Below are 25,623 nucleotides of genomic sequence, written 5' to 3' on the forward strand. Positions count from 1 at the left end.
GAGTGATTGTGCTGTAAACAAGGAAAGCACAGTACGTTCCGCGTCCTTTTTTATTATTTAAATAAAGAAAGATACCGGAAATAATTAGATATCATGAGAAGACAGCAGATAATTTGTGTATTATTTGAATAAGAGGTGGTTCGGAATTGATAAGAAATTTAATTTCATCTGAAATAATCAACTGATGTTCGAGCTTTCGGCCAAGGGTGTGCGGCAATCTCAAAATTTGCCGAGTTCGGAAAACTGGGCAAAAAATTCTGAAATACAACAAAAGAATGATGAGAACTGCAAGTCCAATCCGCGATTCGCTTTAAAAAACTTTTTTTTTCTAGTATTTCCGATTTTAGAGTACGTTTTCCATTTTAAAACAAACCGCTTACACACGCTAATTCATTTATACACTCTTTGGCAGCCTGTACTTTTAAGATTTTTTAAATATAAATTGGGTGTAATATGCACTGCTTCACCCCGTTTTTGAGTCGACAGAAAATTGGTCTTATCCTTCGAAAAAAACGGCCAAAATTTATTCAGTCTGAAAATCGACTCTGCCATTCCCAGGAATCTGAGAATGCCTAACATTGACCTTTGTTTCAAGCTTCCATCAAAAACTGGCAAGAAAACACAATCATTTAAGGTTTTTCGTTTTTAATTGGAAATGATGATTTTTGATCTAATATGATCAATCTAGAACAGTTCAAAAACATTGCACACGTGGGATGTTCTAGAACAAAACAAACCCATTTTGGTGACTCACTCCGGAGTACAGTAACCTGCAGAATAATAAGTCACTGCTTTATTTAAATGTTTTGTTTTGTTGACTTATTTTGTATGTTCGTGACAGTAGCCTCTAGTTTTCTAGTTGATAAGTCATTAATTATCAATATGTTCATGCAACTGTCTATATGAAATTACTTGAGTCTAGTGTAGCACTTGTAGCCAGTTATTTGTAGAAATGAAAATGAATACTAGAGATAAATCAAGAAAAGACTCTGAAAACTCCAATAAAAATCATGAAAAATGTGATTTTTCTGATCAATCCAGAAACTCCAGGAAGTCCCCTTCAAATTATCAGTTGATAAAGACTCTTAAAAGGGTGGAGAGTTAAAGAAAACAAGACAGTTCCGGATTCATCTCACCCTTCTCACGCCATTTGTATTGTTCTCTAATGTCTCCTGATTGTTCACACTATTTCAAGATGGCTCTCGATTCTTATCGAATGAAGAAAAATTCGGTGATAATAATTTTGATGTTGAAGAGGTCATGCGGTGGAGGCAAATTTGAGGGAAATTGATAGTGAAAGTGAAGAATTTTTGGAGAAAATAAACTCATTAAACCATACAGGAGTTTGCAGAAGTTTCGGAGAATTAGGACGTTTAAGGAACTAATACACAAAATGGTAGTGGGGAAAACTATTGTATTTCCTCTAATAATTTTGCACCCATAAATACAGACTAGTTGGAAATTAGTCTTGCAACCGTAATAGATAATGAAACCCTTATGAAACGCCTCGTACTTTTTTTTAGAAGAAGCAACACTTAATTGGTTTCGGGGACATTGAATTTGATGAGCTCCACAAAGAAGTACAACGGAAACATTAATATGTCAACAAAAAAGGTACAATTGCTCATTTCCTGGTTAGCTTATTCACATTATTTTTTGAAAATAATTGGTTTTGTCAGATTGCCGTGAGTAATACTTTACAAAAATTCGAATCATCTCAATCTTTTAAGTTTCAGAAATTTTCTGCGGGTCTTTCAAAAGAAAAATCAGCTGGTCCAAAATAAAAAATGCATCTGCCCATGAGGGAGGATTTCATATAAAATATTCATGAGCTTTTCTCATATATTTCTCATAACTCAAAAATTAAATATCTACTTTTCATGGAGAGTTATGAAATAATGTAATAAGGGAATGGAAAAATCAAGAAATTTCAAAATTTAAATGCTGATAAATTCCAAAATATAAGGCTTATTAATCTAGATTTTTAGAACAGCTAGGAAGCTCAGAAGTAAATATTTCAAAAGTAAGTGAGTGAGTTAAGTGAGTTAAAAGTAAGTGAGATTCATTAGATTGCTAAAAAAAATTGAAAAAAAATTTGGAAAAAAAAGTACGTGCACTTAAAGTAATAAGGTCTTGCTACAACTATACAACAAAAAGTAATAAAAAGTAAAAAAAAAGGAAATATCTTCAGAAAAGAGGAAAGAGCTCTAAAACATCTGCACACTTCTTCTTTTCATCGGAATCAGATGAGATGTGGTAGAAAAGAGAAATGAGAAGAAGAAAAATAAGAAGGTGAGGGTGGGGGGAAATGAAATTAGAAGCTGCTGAAGCAGTGTGTGGTCGGCTGAGCACATGCACATAACAAGTAGTAGTAAAAGAGGAGAGAGAAACGAAAAAAAAAGAAAGAAAAAAGAAGAGAAAAAGAAGGAGGAAACGGGAAGGATCGATGTTGTACAGCTGAAGAGGGACACCACCCAATGGAAAAAAAACATGGATATATATATATAGAAAAAGAGAGAAAAACGATGGGATATGTGCGTATTTAAAAATAGATGGAAAAAAGAAAGGAATGTTAGAAAAGAGTATTCATCTAAAAAAACTACAGTAGTAGTCTCCAGTTTTTTTTATTGAAAAAATTTCAAATTGAGTAAGCATCATCTCAGCTGCTACAAACAAAACCTTTGTGACAAATAAAAATCTCTAAAACATTGAAAAACTTTCCAGAACTGGTCGGTAGAGCCCATAAGGTGTAGAACGTGTACAGTATAGAAAGTAACCGGGCAAAAACTGCCCATATGAAAATAAAATTCAAAAAAATAAAAACATAGATTTAAAATTCAAAACAAAAATAAGACTAGTCAGAACTATTTGTATTTTTACATTGACTGGTTATGACGTGTGATGATGATTTTTTGATGGATGGTCAGAATGTTTGATTTCAAGAATTATCAAAATATTAAAAGAACTAGAAAAGCAGAATATATTTTTAATATTCATAAAAATAAATTCACTATAACTTTCAGGCTCTAGGCTCAGTTAATTGTCATAGAAATATGACATAGAAAAAAATGAACAAAAAACACCAAAAAAACGACTAAAAATCTACATTTTGGCAGAACAGTTACTTTGTTTTTTGGTCCAAAAAATAAAAATAAAAATATTTTACGGTAGCAGTATTACTGTGATTACGGTATTAGGAAAGACTATTTTGTGTCAGAAAAAATATTTGTAAAAATAAAAAATGCCATGAAAGTTGTGCTCGAACATGAAATATAATCAAATCTGGTGGCTCAGTGTTATTATATAATCCATTGCTGATCAATGGTTCCGTCTTCATTCAAATCAAAGTGCTTTAGTATAAAGATTTGGAAAACTGAACTCGTGATATCAATTTCTAATCTCTCATTCCCTCCCACATATGCATCAAAATCTGGGAAATACAAAACGGATTTATTTTTCTCCAGATTCTCAATTTAAAAAACCGGAAAAATACGATGATGTCTTGGAATCGTGGAATCTTGGAAATACATTTATTTTCAAAACTTGAAATTCAAAATCAGTTTTTGCAATTCTCAGAAAAGTTTGGCTAAAAATAAAATAACAGAAGATCTAAAGAGAATATTTCATTTAGAAAGCATTTAAAATCCGATTATTCTACATTTTTATCCTCTAAAATCCTTGATATTGACGTCAAACTTCATATTTGTTAGACAGAATAAAAGAGTCTGAAAAAATATATTTAAGGCATTTTATGAAAATGTCATTTTCAGAAATGGATCATATTTTCTAATGTCAGATCTATAGATCTTCATCAGAATTATAAGCATTTTGAATTTTCCATTAAAAAATGTATGTTTTACAAACAATACTTTAATTTTGTTTCCAGTTCTAAAATTAAAAAAAATTGAAAAGTGTTTCTTTGTAACCATTGCATACTAGAAAGTTTTTCAGCAGTTTTGGCTGGAATACTGAAAGAAGCCATAGTTGATATAGACTAAATATAATGTCTAGACATTGATTATTATTTGGTATTACAGATATTTGTACGATGAAATGCAGTGGTGTTACGCAAGTTACAGAAGTGTAGCCTCATCAGCTGAATTTAAAAATTAAAAATAATAGATGAACTTTTCCGGTTGTGTTGGATTCCTCTGATTTTCTTCATTTCAATAAGCTGGGAAAAAATAACAATTTTATGGGCTTAACTTTTTTTTTCCCTTACAAGTTGTTAGACTACATAGTAACAGTAGTGCATTTCCTTCGATATGGTATATTGTTAAATATTCTTATAGGATGGAAAGAAGAAAAAAAACTATAACTAGAAATATATTTTATTCACCGGGGTACAATACATAATAAAGTTTCTATAACATCAATAATCCATGTTAAACAGAAAAAAAACCGAGAAAGTACACTAGCGGGAGTGAGACAAGCGGGAACTATAAGAAAAAAGTAAAATCCTTTAAAAAATTTCAAAAACTGAAACTAGAAGAAAAGCAATTGATTGTATTTTAGAGTAGATGTTGAAGAATGGAAATTCTAAGACGAAAAAATAAAATTTCAAAATCCTAAATAGAATCTTCAGTAGCATTATAAGGTCTTCGCTGTCTCCTATATTTTTCTGTTTGCATCTCATACAATCTGGATACTGTCCTACTGTAGGCGAATGCTTCTTCATCTCCACTGAACACATTTGCGCTCATTCCTTCCTGAAAATATATATTACGTAATAATATATTATCGGCCAAAGTGCATTCGGAAACGAATGTTTAAAATCACTAACATGATCAGATTTGATACCCAGATCATCCATGAGCATTCGTTTTGAGTCACTTAGAGCGTCGTGAGAAGTATTGTGTCCTTCAAATTGAAAGAGCTCATCTAAAGGAGCAGCTGCTCCAATTACAACACGGACCTGAAAATTAATAGATTACTTACAATTGTTGGTAAACGAAAAGGGGTCTGCGTCTTTAAAAAGTACTGTAATTTCAAACTTTGGTTGTTGCAGAATTTTCATGGATTTTTCATCTTGATGTGTTTTAATTCTTATATTTGAATTTTTAAATCAATACATATTTTATCAAACACTATGAAAAATCTATAAATTTACCACAGCAACGAAAATTTGAATTGTATTACAAAAAACTAGCCGTGTCGAGATCATAGTTTTAGCGCAAAAATTGCAAAATTTTGCGTCTGAGTAATATAGCTTACCTTCTGATCATAAAATGTGTCAATCATTGTGATGAATCGTCTCATAGCATTCCACATATCTTGGTTCATAATTGGAATATTTCTTACAATAACTGTATGAAATACTCGTGCATAAACAAGATAATCAACTGCTCCCTTCGCTGTCATGCAGAGCTCTTTGAAATCCACATCAGCAACTCCACCACAACATTTCTCGACGATCACTCGACGTCCCAAGATTTCGAGAGTTTTCGAACGTACAGCTGTAATCATAAAAATTCATCATACGAGAACTGAATCGTGGGATTAATTGAAAGGTAGAATTTGACAATTTTTAATAAGATCTTATAAGAAAAATCGATAAATGTAGTTTTTTTTCAAAATTGATGTAATGTTTACGTTTTTAATTGTGGAATTTAGATATACCAAGTCTCAAACTTACTATCATTCTCATTAGCTGCAGATTGTTTGAAAACTATGTCACATTGTGTATTAGAATCTTCTGAACTGAAATAAACATGATTTCCGTCTCCAGCTGCACTGCGACGGTAATCCATTCCAGAATCCAAAGCAAGAGATGCACATTTATCCTGCGAAACTTTAAAATTTCCGTATACTTTAACAAAAAATTACTTCTAAAATAGTGATGAAAGGCATGAACTGATGTCGCTGAAGACCATTTTTGTAAAGTTCTGAAGGTGCTCGATTTGAAGTTGCAACCATTACAAGACCACGATCAAATAACATTGAGAAGAATCGTTTTAGAATCATTGCGTCGGCAATATCTGTGACCTGCAAAACAAAATTTACACAAAAATATTAACTAATTTGAAATCTTTTAAATTTAAATATCGACATAATTGTTTTTTCTGAAATTTTGTTATTCAACCTCAAGCTCACCTGAAACTCATCAAAACACAATAAATTCGTCGTTTCCATAATTTCATCGACAATAACTGGTACAGGATCAAATTTTCCACGAGCTTTATTACTCTGCATTTTGAGTTCGTGCATTCCTGGAAAACATATTTCGATAATTTATGCTACAATCAAATAATACAAACTTTTATGTACATTTTGCATAAAATCATTAAAATGAACCCGTCGTTTTTTATCTATCGGACAATTTTCAAAAAATAAATCCATGAGCATTGTTTTCCCGCATCCAACTGAACCATACAAGTAAATTCCACGTGGTGATATAATTTTTGGAGTATCCTTAAGGAGCACAATTATTTGAATATTTTCGAAATATAGTTTGTCAAATTTCCAAAACTTCAAAATATTAATTGCGAAAACTTACTACTTTAGAATTTTGAAACATTTTCCAGAATCTTGAACTTGATTTTTCTGATATATTAGACTTGTTCGTTGGTTGATATGATTCGATTTCTTTCCGCAATCGTTCGAAATCAACAATCATTTTTCTCTGAAATTTTTTTTTAATTTTGAAACATTTTCCAAAAAAATTTACCTGATAATCGTCTTCTTTAAGTGTCCCTTCGTTTACTTTTTTCGAGTACGCATCGCTTAATGTGACTAAAAACCGTTGAACTTGCAGATATTGTAATTTTGAGCGAATTGGGGAGAGCATTTCAGCTGTAAAAGATTTTCGAATAAATTCTTGGTTCAAAAATCACTGATAAGATATTATCACAACGGACTGGGCAATTTTTTAATAAAAAACTTCGAAGAACGATCAAAATTGTGGAGAACCGACCGTTTTCTCTGCACATCAAGTCACTAGAGTGTATCAATAGAGCGAACTTTCAATTTTCAAAACGGCGCGTATTTCGAATGTAATTTATTTCAGAGAACGATTTTTCCAATTTTTTATTCAACAAGTGTGCATGGATGTGTACATGGAGAATTTGAAGATAAATAAAATAAGGAAAACGCGTTAAACATCGAGAGACGCAGAAAAAGAGCGGTTCTTGACCCAGTTTTTTGTATGTGATGATTCGGAACCAAGAGCTTCCGCGGAAAGGGATATTCTCATTCGGGTTAGCAATTGAATCTTCTTCACCGTCACCACTTCCTTATAAATCTTCTCGTTATTACGTTTGTCTCTAAAGTTGTTGAAAATAATTACTAGATACCAGCACCTGTGCCTACCTGAAAAATCTCCAACACGCGACAACAATCATCATCATCCAAATTTGAAGGACTATGACAATCGCGAATGATCCAGCCATCAACCAGGCAGCATAATCTGAAAATGATGAATTAAATCTGAAAAATAAACATAAAAACTAACTGAAATACGCTGTCTCATCACGTGGATTTACTGGAATACCGTATGATCCAAGGACTGTTGTGCCAACTTTTTTGTCTCCAAAAAGACCGATATACATGAATGAAACGAAAAAGATAAGGCCGATGGCAAGCCCAGCACCCTGAAATTATTATGTTTTATAGCCAAATATCAGTTTTTCGAATTCACCTGTAACAGAAGATACGGCACAAGAAATTCTGCTCTTTGCGCGAAAATCGCCCAGAGTACTGTACCTGCAATGAAGACACCAGCGAAAAATCGAATAGCTGCTCCAGTTACATCCGCCTGAAAGTTATTGATCCAGTTATTATTTAAAAATTATTAATTTCTTACTCTTTCGACCAATTCCGATGCTAAGATGGATACAATGAGATGCCAAAGTTCGAAAACTACGGTAACACACAACATTCCTGCTACAATTTTCATTCCGGTCTGAATTATTTATTTTTGAATCATTAAAATAACAAATAATTTCACTCTACATTACTCACCAAAGAATGTGCATGACCACAACAACACAGGTATTTCTCATGATTCGGATTAAAAATTCGGTCGCCTCGTTGTTCCTCATCGTACTCACATTCACTGATTATGCATGTTGTAGCTGAAATTATTAGAATAAAATCATATTCCGTTGTCGTCTAAAGACGAATATTTTAGCTATATTTTACGCGGAAAGGTCTCGCCACGCAGACAGCGAACTACTGTAACTCGTGTCGATTTACGGTTTGTTGATGTTCTTCAGACTTTTTATAAATTGATATTAAAATTCAATTAAAACAATATGACACGAGTTCCAGTAATTTGTTGGCTGCGCGGCGAGACCATTCCGCTTAAAATTGGAGAACACTATCATCCCTAGATGTCTATGCAATACGAGCGGTCGAAATTTGGACACCTGAATTTCAATTTATACCTTCTGATTGCAACGATTGCCGATTGTGTCTAGAACCACTCCATTTCCTTATAGAACGCATTTTGTACTTTTCTCAGAGATAACTTCGAATTCAAATTTATCGAAATAAATCTATTGAGTATACTTATCCATTCTTTTTGTTGTACCCTGAAATTAATATCAAACCCATGATAATTGCGAACAAGGAAAAATAATTCAAGAAAGAACAATTTAAAAAGAGTTCTGATCTCTAAAAATCACTCGTCACGCTGAAAAATCTGGAAAAAAGATGCGCTCATTTTTCAGGTTAAGGAGAGAATTCATATGAAAAGGGGCAAATGAGATGAAGCTGAGCTCACAAGCGCGAGCTCATGAAATGATTAGCCCAATCAGTAGACGAGTCAAACTGGAAAGGGAATAGGATGTGTGAAAATGAAGACGATGATGACATTTTTCATCTAATTCTGACAGATGTTTTGAGATTTTCAACAACAATTGATATGGTGAATTTGGCAAACAATAGAACAAAGTATAAAAAATGCAATAATGTTAACTGAAAAGTGAATTAAAGTTTTACATAGGAGTTAGTAGTGGGAAATTGGTGCCATAATAAAGAAAAATATATACTATTTTCAAACAAGACATGTTTCAAATTCACAATTTAACTGCATTCACTTTGGTTTTTGCGTTCTTCCTTCCACGGTGCCCATATTTTTTGCCACAGGCTCCACAAGCGTCAACGTAGTTGCAACAAATGCAAATGAGTGGGAGACAACATGTCAGAGGACAGCAGCACACGGCAAGGCACATCAAAATCTTCTAAAAATTATTAAAACTTTAAAAATAAAATTTTTAAAGTGTGATAGTTTCGACCTTCGAAGTTATCATGTAAATCAGCTATTTATAATATTTTCGTTTCTGACTATCAAAATCATCTCGTTGCACTTTAAAAATAATCAGCAAAAATGACTAACCTTTCTCAATCGATCTTGTTTTCGCATGATGATTCCTTTTCGACATTTCGGACAGACGAGTGCACCCACACCTCCTCCGGGAGATCCACCAATTTGTGGAGACTGGTTAACGCACAGAGTTATAGCTGAAATTTTAAGATAAATAAAAGAAGAAGTGGAAATTTCTACTTTTTGATGATTAAAAAAAGGTGAATGGCAACTTGAAATTATGAATAAAAATAAATTTGTCTAGACTAGGTCTCACAAATTGGACATCCGGTTTTTTGAGTTCTAATTTTGTGTTCGAGCGCTTTTTTTCTCGATGTCTGAGACTGGATTTCAATAAAAAACAAGGAGTATCGAGTATTTTATAAAAATGAAGTTTCGCCGAAACATATATATATATCTTGTATAATTTTTTTATAATTTTTAATATTACTTATCGAATATACCTGGCGACGCCTGCTGTTGCGGTGGGGCTTGGACAGGCGGTTGAGGTGAGACAAGCTGCACTGGATTGGCCATTTGAGCCATCTGAGTCATCATCATCTGTGGTCCTGCAGTTGTCATGATCGGTTGCTGCATAACAATTTGCTGAGGCATCATTTGAGCCATTTGGGGCATCATGTACTGCTGTTGAACCATTGGCATTGAAACTGGAACCATTTGAGGCTGTGGTTGAATTGGTGGAGCAGATGGAACTGATGGATAGACTTGAGATGAATAATATGGTGGCGGTTGTTGTTGAGAATATTGAGAAATCCTGTAAATTGTGAATTTATTCCAATGAATTTTCTTTCTTCAACTCACTCTGGTCTGATATGTTGCCGCATAACCTCCACTCTTCGTGGAGAAATGTACTTGACAGTTTCGGGCCCCAAAAATTGAACTCTTCCATCAGGCGTGAGTGGGGGCTCTTCATCTGAAAATTAGGTGTTTAAAATTTTTAGATTATTTTATAAAATAACTTACAGACGTAATCAGTCGGATTAATTGTCATCTTGAGCAACGATTTTCCGATTGAAAACAGATGAGAAAATAAAAAAAAATAATTCCTCGAATCTCAGTCTGTGAGAAGTGCGTCGATGTGTTTGCGTACTTTGATTGCATACCGTAGTTCACTATAAAAATTGCAAACGAACATTTCCAATAATATTATTTTTATTTAAAAAAAAGTTTAAAAGTGTCAAGCAATCTTAAAACTTGAGAAGAACTGTATAAGTTTTTTAAAATAAAATCGGAAGTATAGAAATATCGTGATTTCGCGAAGTTTTGACATGTCAGTTTAAAGGCACTGCCAATGTTTCGAGTGGGTCTCGCCACGATCTCAGTAATTGTTGTCATTACAGGTGCCAAGTTATACAGGAGAATTCATTTCATGTAGAAAATTAAGTCTATGAAGTTTCAAATTTTGAAGTGGCCAGAGAAAACTAGGATTAATCCCGAAAAATTTAGCACCTAGCGAAACATTTCCCGCACCGGAGTATGATTTAAAACTCTTCGTTTCCAAATAAAGAAATTTCTATCTTCTCACACACTGAAGTCATATCGTTTTTTTTCCACTAGTGACAAAACTTTCAATTCGTCTAATATTTTTTATTACAACTCCCCATTTATGTCTCATCAATTTTCAGTCAAAACTCTGAAATTTTGACCACATTCAACACGTGTCAGGGTGTTCTTGCACCTGAATTGAGCCGCACTTCCCTATCTTTTTCAATTTTCTCTGCCAAACTTTTCTTTTCTTTCTTGATAAGCCGAACAAATGTGTGTGTGCCTGCCAAGTTGTTTACCACGTTAGAGATAAGAGAGATGTAGAGACGCAGATGTTCATGAAAACGCCCGTCTTTTTGTTCCCGGGACCCTGAGCATTGGAGAATCCCATGCTACATTTAATCGATACCTTTTTTCTCAAATTAAATATTCTATAGCTACATACATATTGTCTCAAATTTTGAAATACTAGACAGTCTCTAGCAAAAAAATTTACGAATTTGAGATATTTTAAGTTCTTCTTAACTTCCTAATCGAATTCCTAACTGACAATGAATCAATAACGAAGCTTTTATAACTAAAGAACAAAAATTTAAGAATGTTCTCAAAACTTCCGATTCAAGCGGTTCGTGGAGCTGCCTCTGCAATCCGTACCCATCAAATTCCAGGTCACAGAGTAAGAGTTATCTTATCAGAAAATTAAAATTATAAAATAAAATGTAGCAAAATGCAATTCTTCCAAAAACCATAATATAATCACTTTTTCAGCTCCCACTAGCAAAATATGGTGGTCGACATACAGTTTGTGCCCTTCCTGGAGATGGAATTGGCCCCGAGATGATTGCCCATATCAGAAATATTTTCTCGTTTTGTCATGTAGGTTCCCATGCTTGAAAATATAAAGTCTACTATGCACATTTGGGTACTTGTGTATTATACCCCCGCCATTGTAAAAATTAATCAAATTTCCATTAATTTATTTGTTTAAATTAAACGTGATACCCATTTTCCTTATTAGGCTTCGGAGTGCTGTTTTCCTAAGCCTAAAATTCCACACATTTTTATTTTATAAGGTAAAAAATTAATGTTTAATGGCGGGGGTATCATACACAAGTACCCACATTTGAATTTAAGCTTGCTTCTTCAAGAATGTGAAAGTTCTAAAAACCATATTCAAGTTATCATTTTAAAGTCACGTTAAACTGGATTTACAATATACCGTAACCGTGTTTGGGTTTAAAACACACAATATTTAATTTCAATATTCTTCACTGCTCATAAGCTTTTTTAGTATCGTTTTTCTTCTATTAGTTTTGGATTTTATTGCTCAACTTTGATTGCTCGTATCTCGACTCTTTTTGATTTTTTTAAAAAGTTGGTAGAATACAAGTTAATCGTAATCCTTTTTCACATGTTGAGAACTACCAAAATGGATAAGGTGAAGCAAAAAAAAGAGACAGATGTTAATTTTAGGCTCCAGTCAACTTTGAAGAAGTGCAAGTCTCATCGTCGCTTTTGGATGGAGACATGGATGCTGCTATGCTGGCAATTGAAAGAAATGGTGTTGCTATAAAGGTAATGAATTAAATAAAATTAGTGAAATACCTGCTTGTTCAATTGTAAAAAAAAGTACCTCTGTTTTTTTGAATTGAATTAAAAATTTGCATTAGTTTAATGTCAAAATATAAATATTACAACTAATGTATATAAAATAATTTCAGGGAAACATTGAAACAAAACACGACGATCCACAATTCAACTCTCGTAACGTTGAACTCAGAACTAAATTGGATCTCTATGCCAATATTCTTCACTGTGTCACAATTCCAACAGTACCTACCAGACATTCTGTAAGTAAACTTACCAATTTGTTTCAGTTGGAGAGTTTAAAAAAATTGTATTCAATTGTTAAAACTTCTTATTTTTAAGGGAATTGATATTGTTCTTATACGTGAAAATACGGAAGGAGAATACTCTGGATTAGAACATGAAGCAGTTCCAGGAATCGTAGAAAGCATTAAAGTGAGTTCAAATTCCTACTTTCCTGTATTTTCAGTTAAATAAATACTTTGAGATCGTCACCCGTGAGAAAATTGAGAGAATCTCAAGAATGGCATTTGAATATGCAAAAGCAAATGGAAGAAAGAAGGTTACAGCTGTTCATAAAGCTAATATTCAGAAACTTGGAGATGGACTTTTCCTAAAGGTGTGTTTTTAACGTTTCAATTTAAGGCCTAAAATAATGAATATTAAATGATATTTCAGGTTGTTCGGGACATGTCAGAAGATTATAAGGATATCAAATTTGAAGCAATGATTGTGGATAATGCCTCAATGCAACTTGTCTCTAAACCTCAACAGTTCGATGTAATGGTTATGCCAAATCTTTATGGAAATATCATTTCGAACATTGCATGTGGCCTTGTCGGTGGACCTGGATTAGTGTCTGGAATGAATCTTGGAGATAAATATGCTGTTTTTGAAACAGGAACTCGTAATACTGGAACTTCTCTTGCTGGAAAAGATATTGCCAATCCAACTGCGTTCATTCGAGCATCTGTTGATATGTTGAGATATTTGGGATGCCATTATCACGCTAATATTATTTCCGATGCATTGTGGAAGGCTCTTGTTGAACAAAGAATTCACACTGCTGATATTGGAGGAAATAATTCGGTAAGTAAAATTAAATAGTTTCCAAAAAAAAACCTAAACCATTGTTACAGGCCAGTGATGTTATCAACGCAACTCTTCAGAACATCAAAGTTTTGATGGACGAGAACCCAAAACATTGATGAAATTTCTCGTGCTTTGATATAATTTTAATTTTCTGGATTTTAATATTTCGTGTCAGGTTTTTATGTTTTTCAACTATACTTTTGTAAATAAATAAAAATATTGAAATTGATTTGTGGGTTTATAAAACTTAATGAAAAACGCAATTCTGAAAAACACGAATTTTCAATTTTAGAATATCCCCTGTTCATATTTCATCCAAAAATTAGAGCCCCATGACCAATCAGACAGGGCAAAGGAAATTCAAACAGAGAAATGAACCAAAATTTGAAACGTAGATTAAATTTTGAAAATTTTTGTATCTGATCTTTATTCTCCTTGGACAGTACACCACATCATTTCTCATTGTAACAATTGTTTTCTGAAGCTTATGAACCCAGAGAAAGAGCCTGTAGTGTTGACCATTCAGATTAACGATTCAACGACAAATGAAATACAAATAGAACAGAAAAGAAGGGACGGAGACGAATCGGTTCAACATCAATAGTCAGTCAATGTTTTCCTCTGTTAAAGCTCTCCATTTCAAAAGTTTATAGAAAATAATTTTTACAATTCTGAAGCTATTTCAAAAAATTTTTTGCGAATACAAATTAAGGCTCAAACTAATTATTATTAGTTGAATAAAAAGCAAATCTATTCGTGTATTCTCAGGAAGTTTGACTCATTAAAAGAGCATGCACTCTGTAGAAACCCAGATTGCTTTGACAAACAAAAAAGTCTCAAAGACGTCATTGGTACGTCCACGTTTTGCATATTCTTTGACCAAAAAAAAGAGTTGTGACTCCTGGAGTCTGGTTTCACGGGGGAAAATTAGAAAAATTAGATACAAATGTCTTCATTCTTTTTTTTGTTCTTTTTTCCATGTCACTCCCAGATATATCCTGTTCAGGGACACCTACGTATTTTTGCAAATATACTTAAGGAGGACATGTTACCCAGGAGGCTAAAAATTTATAGGACTAAAGGAAGCGTTAAATTAAGGTGGCTTGTCTTTTAAAAAACTGTGATTTTAACTTCCCGCATGTTTTAGTAACGTCAATATTTTACGAACTTTGAACTAAAAGTGCCACTTTTAGGGTGAGAAAAATTAGTTTCTCAAAGTTAATGAGTTTGAGAAAAAAAAGTGATCTTGACTGTATGACTTTTGAGTTTTAGTTTTTTTCTCGGTTCAAATCATCACTTACATCTAAAAACCGAATAACTATTCATTTTAATAAAAGTACTGAATAGTAGCAGTTTCAGTTGTGAAATGACGAATTCCCGTCATTACAAAATTTGCATAAGCACTGGTCAAATGTCCGCAAAGTCCTATCGCGAGTGTGTTCCAGTTTCTAGAAAACGACGAACTCATTTTTTATTAAAAAAAAAATTGATAGCTTTCAATTTTTGATAAACTAAATTTCCTGGTGGTGTCCGGCTAGCAAGCTTTCTCATCGTTTTTCAAAACTTTTTCTTCGTCCCTAATGAATACAATTGTTAAAATCTTGAGCTTTGTCGGTAGACAAAAGCAAGGCTTGAATCAATCATTCATTTTTTCAATGATACTGCTGACGCAAGATTACAAATAGCTTAGAATCCCTGTGGAATTTCACTACCTCGAAAATGTAGAAAGTTCTTTGGCACCACAAATTTTATTTCACTTTCTGACGGTTGACCACAGTTGCGTAATGAGATTCGAGGGTTTACTGATACATTAAAATCAGAAAACTTTTCCCACATGTTGCTACAATATATCCCATAATTTTTGTATACACAAAAACCTAAACCTAATTTTATAAAAAACTAATGACGCTCAAAGTCTTCAATGATCTTCATCATGTTGGACATTTTATTATGTAATACTCTCACCACTCCGATCGAGTTACATGTGTTTACTTTTCCAAAAATCTTCAGTTTACTTCTTAATTTGTATGTAAACAGTGAAGTTTGATACCGCAACGAGGAAGATAGTATGTGTTATTTTTTAATTCAAGCAAGATAAAATTTTTTAAATTAGAGCCAGCTTGGTGTTAATTCAAAATAATTTATTAAAAAAGAGAAAACTTTAAAGTTTTAAAATTACGTCAAACTAAAATTTTTGAAATTGCATACGTGATTTAAAAAATATACTATGAACATGTGAAAGCGAGCTCAAAATGTTCTTGTTTTTTAATATCTCTATCTCAATAAAAAAAAACTCTCGTCATCTTTTTTTAATTTCTGAAAATAAATATTGCTAACTTTTTAGAAAACCCTTCTTGTACTTAACTTTTCTTTTTTTTAGTTTATGTTGAAACAAGTTCAGAATGCTTTTGAAAAAATGGTGATCTGTTCATGTATGGTCAGATTTTAGCACTCCCTTTGGTATTAATAAAAAATGTTGAATTTAAATATGTAGGATTGAATGTAGTATTTTTACAATATAAGCATTAGTTTAGAAACAAATACTGTGAGTTTCAGCAAATACCCCACATCCACTACTACTACTTCAAGAGTTGTGTTGGAACATGATTCTGTCGGAAAAATAATTCAAAAATAAATAAATTTGTGAGGCTGATCAAGTTAATTCAGCAAAGTGTTATGTAAATGTTAATCCAGAAACCGTATTTTATTTTTGAAAAATCATCAAACGTAGATATCAGAAATCCCGGTTCAGCATCATCCCACTCAATTGTGTTTTTGTGTATTTTCCTTATTCCGTATTTGGCAACGATCGGCTGTTTCTCAAGATTTCCCTGAACAGTTTATCGGAAGGAGGAAAATAAGTGAGAACAACCATCCCCGGTTGCTCTCTCTCTCTTTGCATTGTTTTTCCGGTTTTGTCTCATCATCACGCGCATCTTTCCTCTTTCTTCCAATCACTTTCTTCCAATCACTTTCTTTATTTATTTTTATGATTTGACCCAACTAAAAATAAATTTTAAAAAAGCTGAAGATTTTTGTTTCTTTTCCTTTTGTTACGTACCAAATGTTCAGTTTTGTGAAGTGATTTGTAGAATTTGAAATCTAAGACTCATGGGAATACTTTGCAAGATTTCTATGAATTCTCCTTTGAAAATGAGGAAAATAAAGAAAAATAAGTTTCTGTCCGAGAATAAGCTTTGTCAAAATATGGTAATATAACAAGATCCAATAAAATTTACATGAAAAGTTATAAAGCGTTTAAAGTAAGTATAATTTCCTTAAAATTGGGTAATACTCCTACCCCCTACCTAAATTTTCGTGTTCAAATAGCAATTTAATTTTTGATATATCGTTTCTGCATTTTCTCAATTTATCCTTTTTTCTCGCCTTGTCAGACGCGTTTTCTGGGGGCTGGGCCTCCGCGAAGCATGCTTTTTTCAGAAGACACTGTGGTGTTTTTTTACAACTAATTGACGTAAATGTTGTCTACCATCTGCTAACTCAACCATTTTCCCAAATTCTAGTTCGAAGTCCGAAATTTCTATTTTACGACCGTAAATGCGTAAAGTTTTTTGCTTTTTCTCTCTCGACTACTACAAAATCCAGGTTTTGCACAATTTATTTTTTTCGCGAGAAGACAATGCGAGTTTACGAAAATGTATTTATTTGTTTGATTTCTATTCTCAATTTGAAATCCTTTGAAAAAAAAGGTTCCTGTTTGGAACATGCTCTCCTACAAATATTTGCATCCCTACTGGTTGCAAAGAATTTACTCGTAGCGCTTGAGGCAATTCAAAATAACATTTTCTTTAGGAAAATAAGCGATTTAAGTGTTTGTTCGTAAATCTTTTTGGGATTCTCATGAAATAGTCAATAAAAACATTCATTTTTAGTGAGAGCAACAAAGTTAAAAAGCTAGTCTTTGTGCCACCGTTCATTTTTTTTTAAATTCATCCAATTTGTTTCAGAATTTTGATTTGTTTCCATTATGAAATTTTTGAATAGAGACATCAGTAAGCATTTCCCACTCATTTTTTAAAATTCAATTTTATTTTCTTAGAATTTATTTTTGAAAAAATTTAAATCCACCAACGCAAAGAAAAAACAGTGACGAAGAATGCCAATGAGAATTCCAATCAGATTTTCTGATCGGAAGATACTTAGACATATGAGTATTTCCTCATGAGGATAATTGTCTGTCTGGTCAATTGTGTTATGCATCATTTGAATGAAACCGGAAACTATATTTTTCGAACGGAATATGATAAAACTCTCTAGTTATATATATAGATATTTTTGAGAGCTCAATAATATGTGTCCAACATTCGTCAAGTACTGAAAAAGATAGAAATTTCCATGGGTCTGTAGCGTTTGATATATTGTGCAAAACGTTTTTTTTGGATCCATCTATAATGATAGTCGCTGTTTACGTAATGAAATCAAAGAATAAGATTGATTCTGCAAAAGCTTTCAAATGATATCATCACCATCACGCTGCCCTTCACCAGAAGAATAATTCCTTAGCTTTTCCCGTGTTGACCTGTCAAAAACGTCTGGATTCCTGCAGCAGCAATCAAAAAACTCTCCCTCCGACCCATCCACCCTTCTTTTGAACCGAAATGTGTGAGAATTCGGCGGGAATTTTGAATTTTTCGAACAAACTGTCTGCATTGTTTACGTAGCTGCTGCCCTCCATTGAGCCGCTTTTGGACGACGATAGGTTTGAGCTCAACACTTTTTTTGTGGGTGAGTGTAAAGACGAATAATTTCTTTTGCGAATTTTCAAGATTTACAATGAAGAACCTCTTCAAAGTTCATTTACGTTCAGTTGAGTCTTTTTGGTCAGAATTTTCGTCTCTTTAAACAATTTTTTGTTGGCAATTTTTGAAAAAAAAACCATAATCCTCTAGACTAAAAGATCATATTTATATATTTTAAAAATTCATAAAAAATCCCAAAAACATAATAAAATCTTCAAATTTATAATTAAAGAATATCCCGTATTCACCGTTTTCTGTAATTTTCAAAAATCTAGCGACCTTTCATCTAGAATGATGCGTCTATTTATAAACAAAAAACGGATGTTCAGATGAAATTAGACAAAATCAAACTCTCGTTTCCTGATTTGCAATGTGGTCCCACTCAAATAATTCAATCTACATTCTATCAAGATTTTTTGAACTGAAACACGTTCAATTTTTTTTCCAATCTCATTGCTTCAAACTGAAGAGTTAAAGACATTTAATAAAAAAAACCAATAACTCTAGCACAGAAAATAGCTAGTATTTTTTGTTCCATCTATTTTTAGATATGATCTCTCTGTCTGTATGTCTGTACGCCTGTCAAAAAAAATCATCAAAACATCCTGGTTGACCCTGCTCTGAAAAATCATTTTTCAATGAGATTCATCACCTCCTTATTTTTTCTACATTCCAGCTGAAAAAGTTTTGTAAGTCTACGCATATTTATTTACTAAACCACTAATATTACATACGTGCAAGTAGGTGTAGGTAGGCGCAGACAACGAGAGCATATGCCTGTCTGAACCTCTTCTATCTCGTCCACACTCTTCAAATTTCTCATTTTCAAGTGAGCGTCGGCATAGTAATAAGTCTCAATTTGCACATCGATTCCACAAAGTTCAATTCTTTTTTTTTCCTCTTTTTTTTGACTATTCTGTCAAACCACCTCTCTGTCATCATCTCAAGTTTCATCGTCTCATCTCAACTATTTTGACTTGCTTGATTGACTTCCATAATACCAAAAAAGTTCTTTATTAACTACGTATGAGATCAAATATTGAATACTTTGTAAATTTCTTGGAAACTTTAAGTGCCAACTTAAACTTTTGTTCTTATTAAATGTATGTGGGTTCTCTTTGCAGCATCTCAATTTTCATCCTTTCGTTCTCGATTTCAAGATTTATTTTCCAGAAGTGTAGCATTCTCTTGAACTTTTATTTTCTAGTAAATCTGTTATTTCGAATAGATCATACTGTGCTTCTATGAAGCCTTATCTTTTTTAATTACCTTTATCCGTTTCTCATGACAGATGCCAATATTTTTTATAGTTGATTGTGAGAAAGTATTGTCATGAGTTTAGAATTAAAACTCAATGCTTGTTTTTTATTTGATAAAGATTAAAATTATTGACACACAAATCAATTAAAATCAAAATCTGGATATTCAAAATTATCAAAAACCAATTTTTTGAAATTTTTAATTTTCTTTTTCCAATTCTCTTCCTTAAACGGTTTTTCACACCTCTTCCTTTTTGCTCCAAAATTTCAATTATTCATATTTTCAATTGTTATTTTCTTTTCCTTTTTTGACTTCCCTTGTTGACCAAATAATGTCTAAACACTTCTCCCCCTACTCCTGTCTTCGTATAACATCAAAAAGCTCTGCTTATTATATTTAGATATGCTCATCCAGGTATGTGTTTTGATTATGTTTTGTGTTTTTCCCATAGTAAAATAGTTGGCTGAAAACAAAGTTTTAAGGACATCAGAAATGATCTATCACAAAATGGAGGTTTTAGTGCTAATCTTTTGAAGGCGTAATAAATGAAACCCTTCGGATTTTCACCTCGGTAGAATTCTTAAAAGTGACTGAAATTATTGTAAACGGAAAACGAACCGTTACCCATATAATATAACAATTGAAATAAGATATCTGTTAGCATTCCTCTCTTAACTTTTTTTCTTTCATTTTCCTGCACACCAATTGTCATTTTGTGGTGGAATATCTAGGAAGGTTAGCCATGAAAGATTCATTATATCTCATTCTCAACCACATTGTAATCCAATTTGTCCTCTCAAATTCTTTTTTTTTGAATTATGTCGAGTCATTCATTCATTTTGAACCGGTGTCTTTGCTAGTGTCAGCTGCCTTTTTCCTAAAATTTTAGATTCTTAGAGTCTGATTATTTGATTATCACTGACGAGTTTACTTGGGTTATAGATATTTTTTTTAACTTCATTGTACAATTTCAATTTATTTATTTAAAATTTTGTTAGATGCCAAAATGCAAGATCATTCAGCTCAACTTCTTGTTTTTGGAAACTTTTCGGTCATTTCAATCAATTTGATAAGTTTCTTGTCACATTTTGACGGGTCAAGGTGTGAAAAGTAGTGGTCAGATGATATTTGTGCCAGCATTTGTTTAAAAGTGTAAATTATCTTGTGGTCAGTTTTGCATTGCACTAAATTGTATTTGACATCGTAGGAAACTAGGATATTGGATTTTAAAAGTCGAAATTCAATCTTGTTTTGCTCAAAAATACTTGGTTGTGTTCTGGTTTTTGTGCAAACGTTGCAAAAAAGGCATGGAATACTTAAAAATTTAACCAAATTCTTAAGTTGAAAAAGTTGTTTTTTGAATGAATATTATATTTGTTTAAATGTTTGTATGCAGATATTACAAAACTGAAATAAATTTAGTCAAAGTGTTCTATTTTTTGAACTGATAAGAGCAGTTTTAAAACTAAAAATAGTGCAAAAAGGTCAACAAAATTTTTCTTATCTGTATGATTTTCGATCACTTATTTTTCCTTATTTACCCCTATATAAATTGTCAATATCCGGAACACAAAACGGCGATTTTTGGTTTTAATTAATAACTTTTAGTCTCAATTTTCCAGATTTGTGACGTCGAATGTCTGGTAAACTGAGACGATTCTGCTGGATATCCAAGTTTTCATTAATTTTTTCTTAATAATTTTGTTTTTTATTCATAAAATTTTAGTACAATATTTTTAGATACAATTTGAATCATGTCGTACTTCCTTTTTCGTATTTTTTTGAACTGGAAATTCGGAAAAGTTTTGAGAATCGTCAAACTTTTCCATTTCGCTGCTAAAATTAGTTTCAAACTAAGCAAGTAACAAACAAAATAGTTCTCACTTTAAATATTATCTCTCTCGAATTCTGCTTAAATTCTTTTAATAACTATAATTATGAAATCAAAACCGGCGGGGTTTCCTTCCGTCTTCTTTTATTTTTCCGCTACTTGGAATACTCGTCACTTGTTACAAGCTCTTTGGGAATTAAGAATTTAGTTCTCTTATCATATCTTTACCATTTTTTTTGGTCTTCTTGGAGCTTGTTTTTGTTTTTCAATTCTAATTGGTGAAACCACAATCAAAAGATTATAAAATTTTAGAAACTTTTCTGCATATCTTTTTATTTTCTTGATTTAAAAAACATCTTTTCAAATGTTCTACAAAATTTTTTAATATTATATCTTAATATTATATCTCTAAAGTTTTTCCCGTAACTTGTAGATTCCAAATTTTGAATTTTGTTCTTCTCCAAAAATTTCTCCCGATTTGAAAGTATTTTCCGTCTAGCAATGCTGTTTCAATTTCTAAATCTGGAACATCTTATTTTGGTAGCTCATATTTTGAATACCGAAAACAGCGTTTTGGCATTTTTCAAAAATGAGATGATTTAATTAGTTTAGTTGATTTTTTAGAGACATTTAATTGTTTTTACTTACTATTAAATGAAATCGTATCATCAACTTTAAATATTGTTCCCCGAACCCCCATTGTTGCCAGCTTCTCAAGTATTTCCCTTCAACTCAAAAGACCAGTGTTCAACAAGAAATGACGATATCTCTATCCTTTTTTTCCCCATATCACTTGCACAGTCTCTTATCATCTTTCTCACTTAATGGTTTGCATGTCCTTAACCTTCCGTAGACATATCCAATTGAGTTTCTCCCACAGCTGTTGATCTTCGAAATGCTTCACTAACTGGTGTGAAGGTGGTGTGACTTCTTTTTTTTTTGAAGAGTAAGTGGAAGAATTGTGTTTGCATTTGGATTTAACTTCTTTTTCTTTTTTGTTTTTCATGTTTTTGATTCATGAGAAAAGTATTCATTCATTTGAATAATATGAAGAAAGTAGGGGCAATTTGGAAAAACGTTCATTCTATTTTCTTACTCTTATTTTAGGTATTCTTAATTACTTTGTGTATTATTTATACTACACAACTTTTTCCATTCATTTTTTTTTCTCAGAAATTGTGTTTTTTTTTGTTATTTGAATCGCACAGAAATGCTAGATTTTATGGAATATTTCTAAAATATTTTTGTTAAATATTGTTCTACAATTATCTACAAAAAGAAATTAAGAAAAATTAAAGAATAATAATGTCGCAGTCAAAAATGGAGCTTTTCACTTTTTTTCATTAAAACCATGCCTCGTGTTAAGCCATCCCTTTTGCACCCTTCGAACCTCCTTTTCTTTCCTTTTTCTCCGTTTTTCAGTCTCATTGGATTATTTTGTTAGTCTCTCTTGCTCTGCGAGCACTGCACTTTTTGAATGAGTCGGCTTTCAGACAAAACGATTTTTTTTGAAAATTTCTAGTTTTTCTTGAGATTCCTTTTCAAATTTAATTTTATCCAGTTTCACTTTTTTCAGAAATATAAAAATTGGAATATCAGAAAATCATCAGCTGCTACTTGTTCACTTTTTGTATTATTTGCTTATCTTTATTCTTATTTACTACTTGTTTGTGTAGATCAAAAACAAATTCGAGCAAAAATGAATCATCATGGAATACTTGACAAACAACTCGGTTTTTTTTAAAGGAAAACATTTCCGTTTAGGTTCATAATATTTCAAAAAGTTTAAAAATATCTTCTGAGCTGATTTTTAATAAGTTCAGAGCCAATTTTGAATTTTACGTTTGTCCAGGATAGTTGCTAAAGTTGCTCAAAAAAGTATGCCCACTTTTTTTCGGATTTTTCGGATTTGTTGTATATCAGCTTCTGCACAAAAATGAAAATCGTTGTGCTCATTGTGTCTTATCCACCTCTTGAAATGTCCAACTTATCCAATTTCACCATAACCTTCACTCTATCCTTTCACTATCAAATCTCTTTTTTGTCTTCCAATTTGTCAGTTCCTCTCGTTTCTTTCAATTGATACGGGTTAAAGGATGGGCTTTTGTTTGAACTGTATCAGCTCTCCGTATCCTTATGTTCTTCGACATTATTGACAATTGTATCAGAGATTCGTAAGATTGACTATTTGTGCTTTTCCTCCGCATTGTCTACTACATATAACTCTGAGCAAAAATGAGCAAAAAAGGTGATAGAACCAGTATAAAAAACTATCAGGGATGTAGAAAAAGAGATGGGAATTGTTCAAAATTGTATGTTTTCCGCTAAAACTATGGGCATCAAAAACTACATCTACATCGTTCTATGGTGATAAAACCTTTTAAAATTAGTAAAATTCTACTCTATAGAGTATATATTTAAATTTACATTAAGTTTTTAAAATGAGTCAAATGACTTTTTGAGTTAGACATTCTAAGATCTCGATCACTTTTTACTCAATCACCATGACTTCCCTTTTCTACTTTTTTTTTCATTTCGTGACGCCTTCATTTCAAGAACTCATCCGTTTGCAACCATTATCATTATTTTTATTCTTTTGAATTTTCGTTGAAAATAAGTAAACTTTCATAATCTGAACATGAGTCAGAAGATATCTCTCAAAATCTGGGTTTAATTGCAAAATGATGCTATCAGTTCTTGAGATTAAAAAAATAACGGTGAGGACGAAATTTTGACAAAAATAACAATTTTCATTGAAAATGTTCTTGTTCTATAGAAACGTTAAAAACCATATTGGAAATTTTTAAATTAGGTTTAACAATTTAATAAGTATAATTCAATTTTTTAGCTGACAGAATACATCTAGAAATGTTCATTCTCACAACACTGAAAAAACGAAAAATTATTATTTTTTCTTAAATTTTTATTTTATTTTTTTCCAAGTAGGCGCCGTAATCCTGACCTCGAGTGCCTTACGCCTCAACTTCAAGGCTTGAAATGTTTTTCGAATAAAACCTACGTTATTTGGAAGAAAATTTTTAACTGAAGTATTGAATGTTTAATTGTTTAAAATAGTTTTTAATTAAAATAGCATTGCAATATTTCTTCTCATCATCAAGAAACTTGCGTGATCTCCGTTTTTGAGTTGATCAAACAATGAAAACATTAAATAATATGCTTTGAAGCTATTTCCCTCGTGAATGCCACACCTAGACAATTTTAAGAGTATCGATGCATGTTTCCTCGAAATTTTTCATGATGAAAACAGTTCAAACAACAAATGTATTTTTTATCTCAGTCGATTTTTGAAATATTTCTTCTTTCCCTAAATCTGAAAAGGTACAATGCCCAATGTTGTATTCCTGCTTCATGTTCTGGTGCACAAAGAGCATCTTAGTACCGCCCACATTGTTCAAATAGATACCCACACACAGACAGCCGAATACCTCATCTTTTCGTGGCCTTTTGGAAAATTGCGTTCCAATCTCGTGACATGGACTTGATTAATAAATATAAAATCAGCTTCTTCCTAAATTGTTAAAATATAAAATAAGCTTCCGTTTTTCTTCTTGTTCTCTATTCTTCTTACCCTCTCATAATTCTTTTTTCTTCCGTTTGCTCTATATAAATTAAAATCCAATTAATTTAATACCAAAGGGAGTTCCAAAGTATAACACAAGCCTCCGCCCACCCGTGAGTGTTCAGGTGTTGTATAGTATAGATCACATTTTTAAAAGTTCTCTTTCGCATTTATTTTTTCGTTGGTTTTGATTTTAAAGATGACTTGAATTGTTATCTTATCTATTTTCGGTCTCTAACCACGGCCATACAACCAAAATAATGACGACAATTAATTGTAAGCTGATTATTTATGGAATCAACTAGAAGTATTCATTGATTTTACTGTTTCAGCGTTTTTGTTTTCAACTTAATCACGTCTATATATAACTTTTTGAAATTATTTAAATTTTATTTTCTTAACTTTTGAATTTAGTTCATTTATTTTAATGCCATTATTTAGAACTTGTAAGCTCCTAGACAAATAAATCATATATTTTAAACTATAGTTGTTATAAACTCATGGTATTATAGTTTTGTTTTTCAGTATGGAACATGCGACGTAGTATAAAATTCAAAAAAAAATTTAATTTCAAATTCAAGCTCATTTTTCCTTTCTATATTAAAAAATTTTTAAAAAACAATTTCCTAATTTTCTACAATTCTAAAGTGGTTCATTACTTTTTTTTAAATATCACCTGCTTTTAATACACATTTTTTGGAAC

The 25,623-nt window shown here is 32.0% G+C and overlaps 4 protein-coding genes and 1 non-coding gene across 5 annotated transcripts; 2 read left to right on the forward strand and 3 right to left on the reverse strand.

The window, feature by feature from the left end:
* Window positions 1-4,316: 4,316 nt before the first annotated feature.
* Window positions 4,317-6,792, reverse strand: C30F12.2 (ATPase N2B). Its single transcript, NM_059585.6, has 9 exons — window positions 6,668-6,792; window positions 6,497-6,622; window positions 6,258-6,411; window positions 6,094-6,209; window positions 5,827-5,985; window positions 5,636-5,783; window positions 5,215-5,456; window positions 4,784-4,915; window positions 4,317-4,709 (listed from the first exon to the last, which is right to left on the reverse strand). Exons 1-9 carry the CDS (start codon window positions 6,785-6,787, stop codon window positions 4,569-4,571), a joined length of 1,338 nt encoding a protein of 445 aa, NP_491986.1. The 5' UTR covers window positions 6,788-6,792; the 3' UTR covers window positions 4,317-4,568.
* A 217-nt stretch (window positions 6,793-7,009) lies between these two features.
* Window positions 7,010-8,535, reverse strand: C30F12.3 (Conserved plasma membrane protein). Its single transcript, NM_059586.6, has 7 exons — window positions 8,385-8,535; window positions 7,960-8,072; window positions 7,802-7,900; window positions 7,637-7,753; window positions 7,451-7,589; window positions 7,309-7,405; window positions 7,010-7,262 (listed from the first exon to the last, which is right to left on the reverse strand). The coding sequence occupies exons 1-7, from the start codon at window positions 8,443-8,445 to the stop codon at window positions 7,094-7,096; spliced, it is 795 nt and encodes a 264-aa protein (NP_491987.1). The 5' UTR covers window positions 8,446-8,535; the 3' UTR covers window positions 7,010-7,093.
* A 268-nt stretch (window positions 8,536-8,803) lies between these two features.
* On the reverse strand, window positions 8,804-10,343 carry C30F12.4 (LITAF domain-containing protein). Its single transcript, NM_059587.7, has 5 exons — window positions 10,289-10,343; window positions 10,127-10,238; window positions 9,769-10,079; window positions 9,338-9,462; window positions 8,804-9,182 (listed from the first exon to the last, which is right to left on the reverse strand). Exons 1-5 carry the CDS (start codon window positions 10,314-10,316, stop codon window positions 9,018-9,020), a joined length of 741 nt encoding a protein of 246 aa, NP_491988.1. The 5' UTR covers window positions 10,317-10,343; the 3' UTR covers window positions 8,804-9,017.
* Window positions 10,344-11,204: 861 nt separating this feature from the next.
* On the forward strand, window positions 11,205-13,718 carry idhg-2 (Isocitrate dehydrogenase [NAD] subunit, mitochondrial). Its single transcript, NM_059588.8, has 8 exons — window positions 11,205-11,486; window positions 11,579-11,686; window positions 12,284-12,385; window positions 12,532-12,660; window positions 12,740-12,832; window positions 12,885-13,016; window positions 13,076-13,486; window positions 13,537-13,718. The coding sequence occupies exons 1-8, from the start codon at window positions 11,409-11,411 to the stop codon at window positions 13,603-13,605; spliced, it is 1,122 nt and encodes a 373-aa protein (NP_491989.1). The 5' UTR covers window positions 11,205-11,408; the 3' UTR covers window positions 13,606-13,718.
* Window positions 13,719-16,275: 2,557 nt separating this feature from the next.
* Window positions 16,276-16,420, forward strand: C30F12.8. Its single transcript, NR_050233.1, has one exon. It is a non-coding gene; the product is annotated as an Unclassified non-coding RNA C30F12.8 (non-coding RNA).
* The last annotated feature ends 9,203 nt before the right edge of the window (window positions 16,421-25,623 follow it).

This window comes from Caenorhabditis elegans, chromosome I (assembly GCF_000002985.6).
Source record: "Caenorhabditis elegans chromosome I".
NCBI classification, from domain to species: Eukaryota; Metazoa; Nematoda; class Chromadorea; order Rhabditida; family Rhabditidae; genus Caenorhabditis; species Caenorhabditis elegans.

Coding starts and splice junctions, on each gene's coding strand:
- C30F12.4 (NM_059587.7), bottom strand. CDS start 10,316: ATGACAATTAATCCGACTGATTACGTCT. Junction 9,463..9,768: donor GCAACAGCAGGCGTCGCCAG/GTATATTCGATA, acceptor TTAAAATTTCAG/CTATAACTCTGTGCGTTAAC. Junction 9,183..9,337: donor AACAAGATCGATTGAGAAAG/GTTAGTCATTTT, acceptor AATAATTTTTAG/AAGATTTTGATGTGCCTTGC.
- C30F12.3 (NM_059586.6), bottom strand. CDS start 8,445: ATGCGTTCTATAAGGAAATGGAGTGGTTCTAGACACAATCGGCAATCG. Junction 8,073..8,384: donor GCAATCGTTGCAATCAGAAG/GTATAAATTGAA, acceptor TAATAATTTCAG/CTACAACATGCATAATCAGT. Junction 7,901..7,959: donor GTGGTCATGCACATTCTTTG/GTGAGTAATGTA, acceptor TAAATAATTCAG/ACCGGAATGAAAATTGTAGC.
- idhg-2 (NM_059588.8), top strand. CDS start 11,409: ATGTTCTCAAAACTTCCGATTCAAGCGGTTCGTGGAGCTGCCTCTGCA. Junction 12,661..12,739: donor CAGTACCTACCAGACATTCT/GTAAGTAAACTT, acceptor CTTATTTTTAAG/GGAATTGATATTGTTCTTAT. Junction 12,833..12,884: donor GAATCGTAGAAAGCATTAAA/GTGAGTTCAAAT, acceptor AAATACTTTGAG/ATCGTCACCCGTGAGAAAAT.
- C30F12.2 (NM_059585.6), bottom strand. CDS start 6,787: ATGCTCTCCCCAATTCGCTCAAAATTACAATATCTGCAAGTTCAACGG. Junction 6,210..6,257: donor TATGCAAAATGTACATAAAA/GTTTGTATTATT, acceptor TATGTTTTCCAG/GAATGCACGAACTCAAAATG. Junction 5,784..5,826: donor CTTTCATCACTATTTTAGAA/GTAATTTTTTGT, acceptor AAAGTTTCGCAG/GATAAATGTGCATCTCTTGC.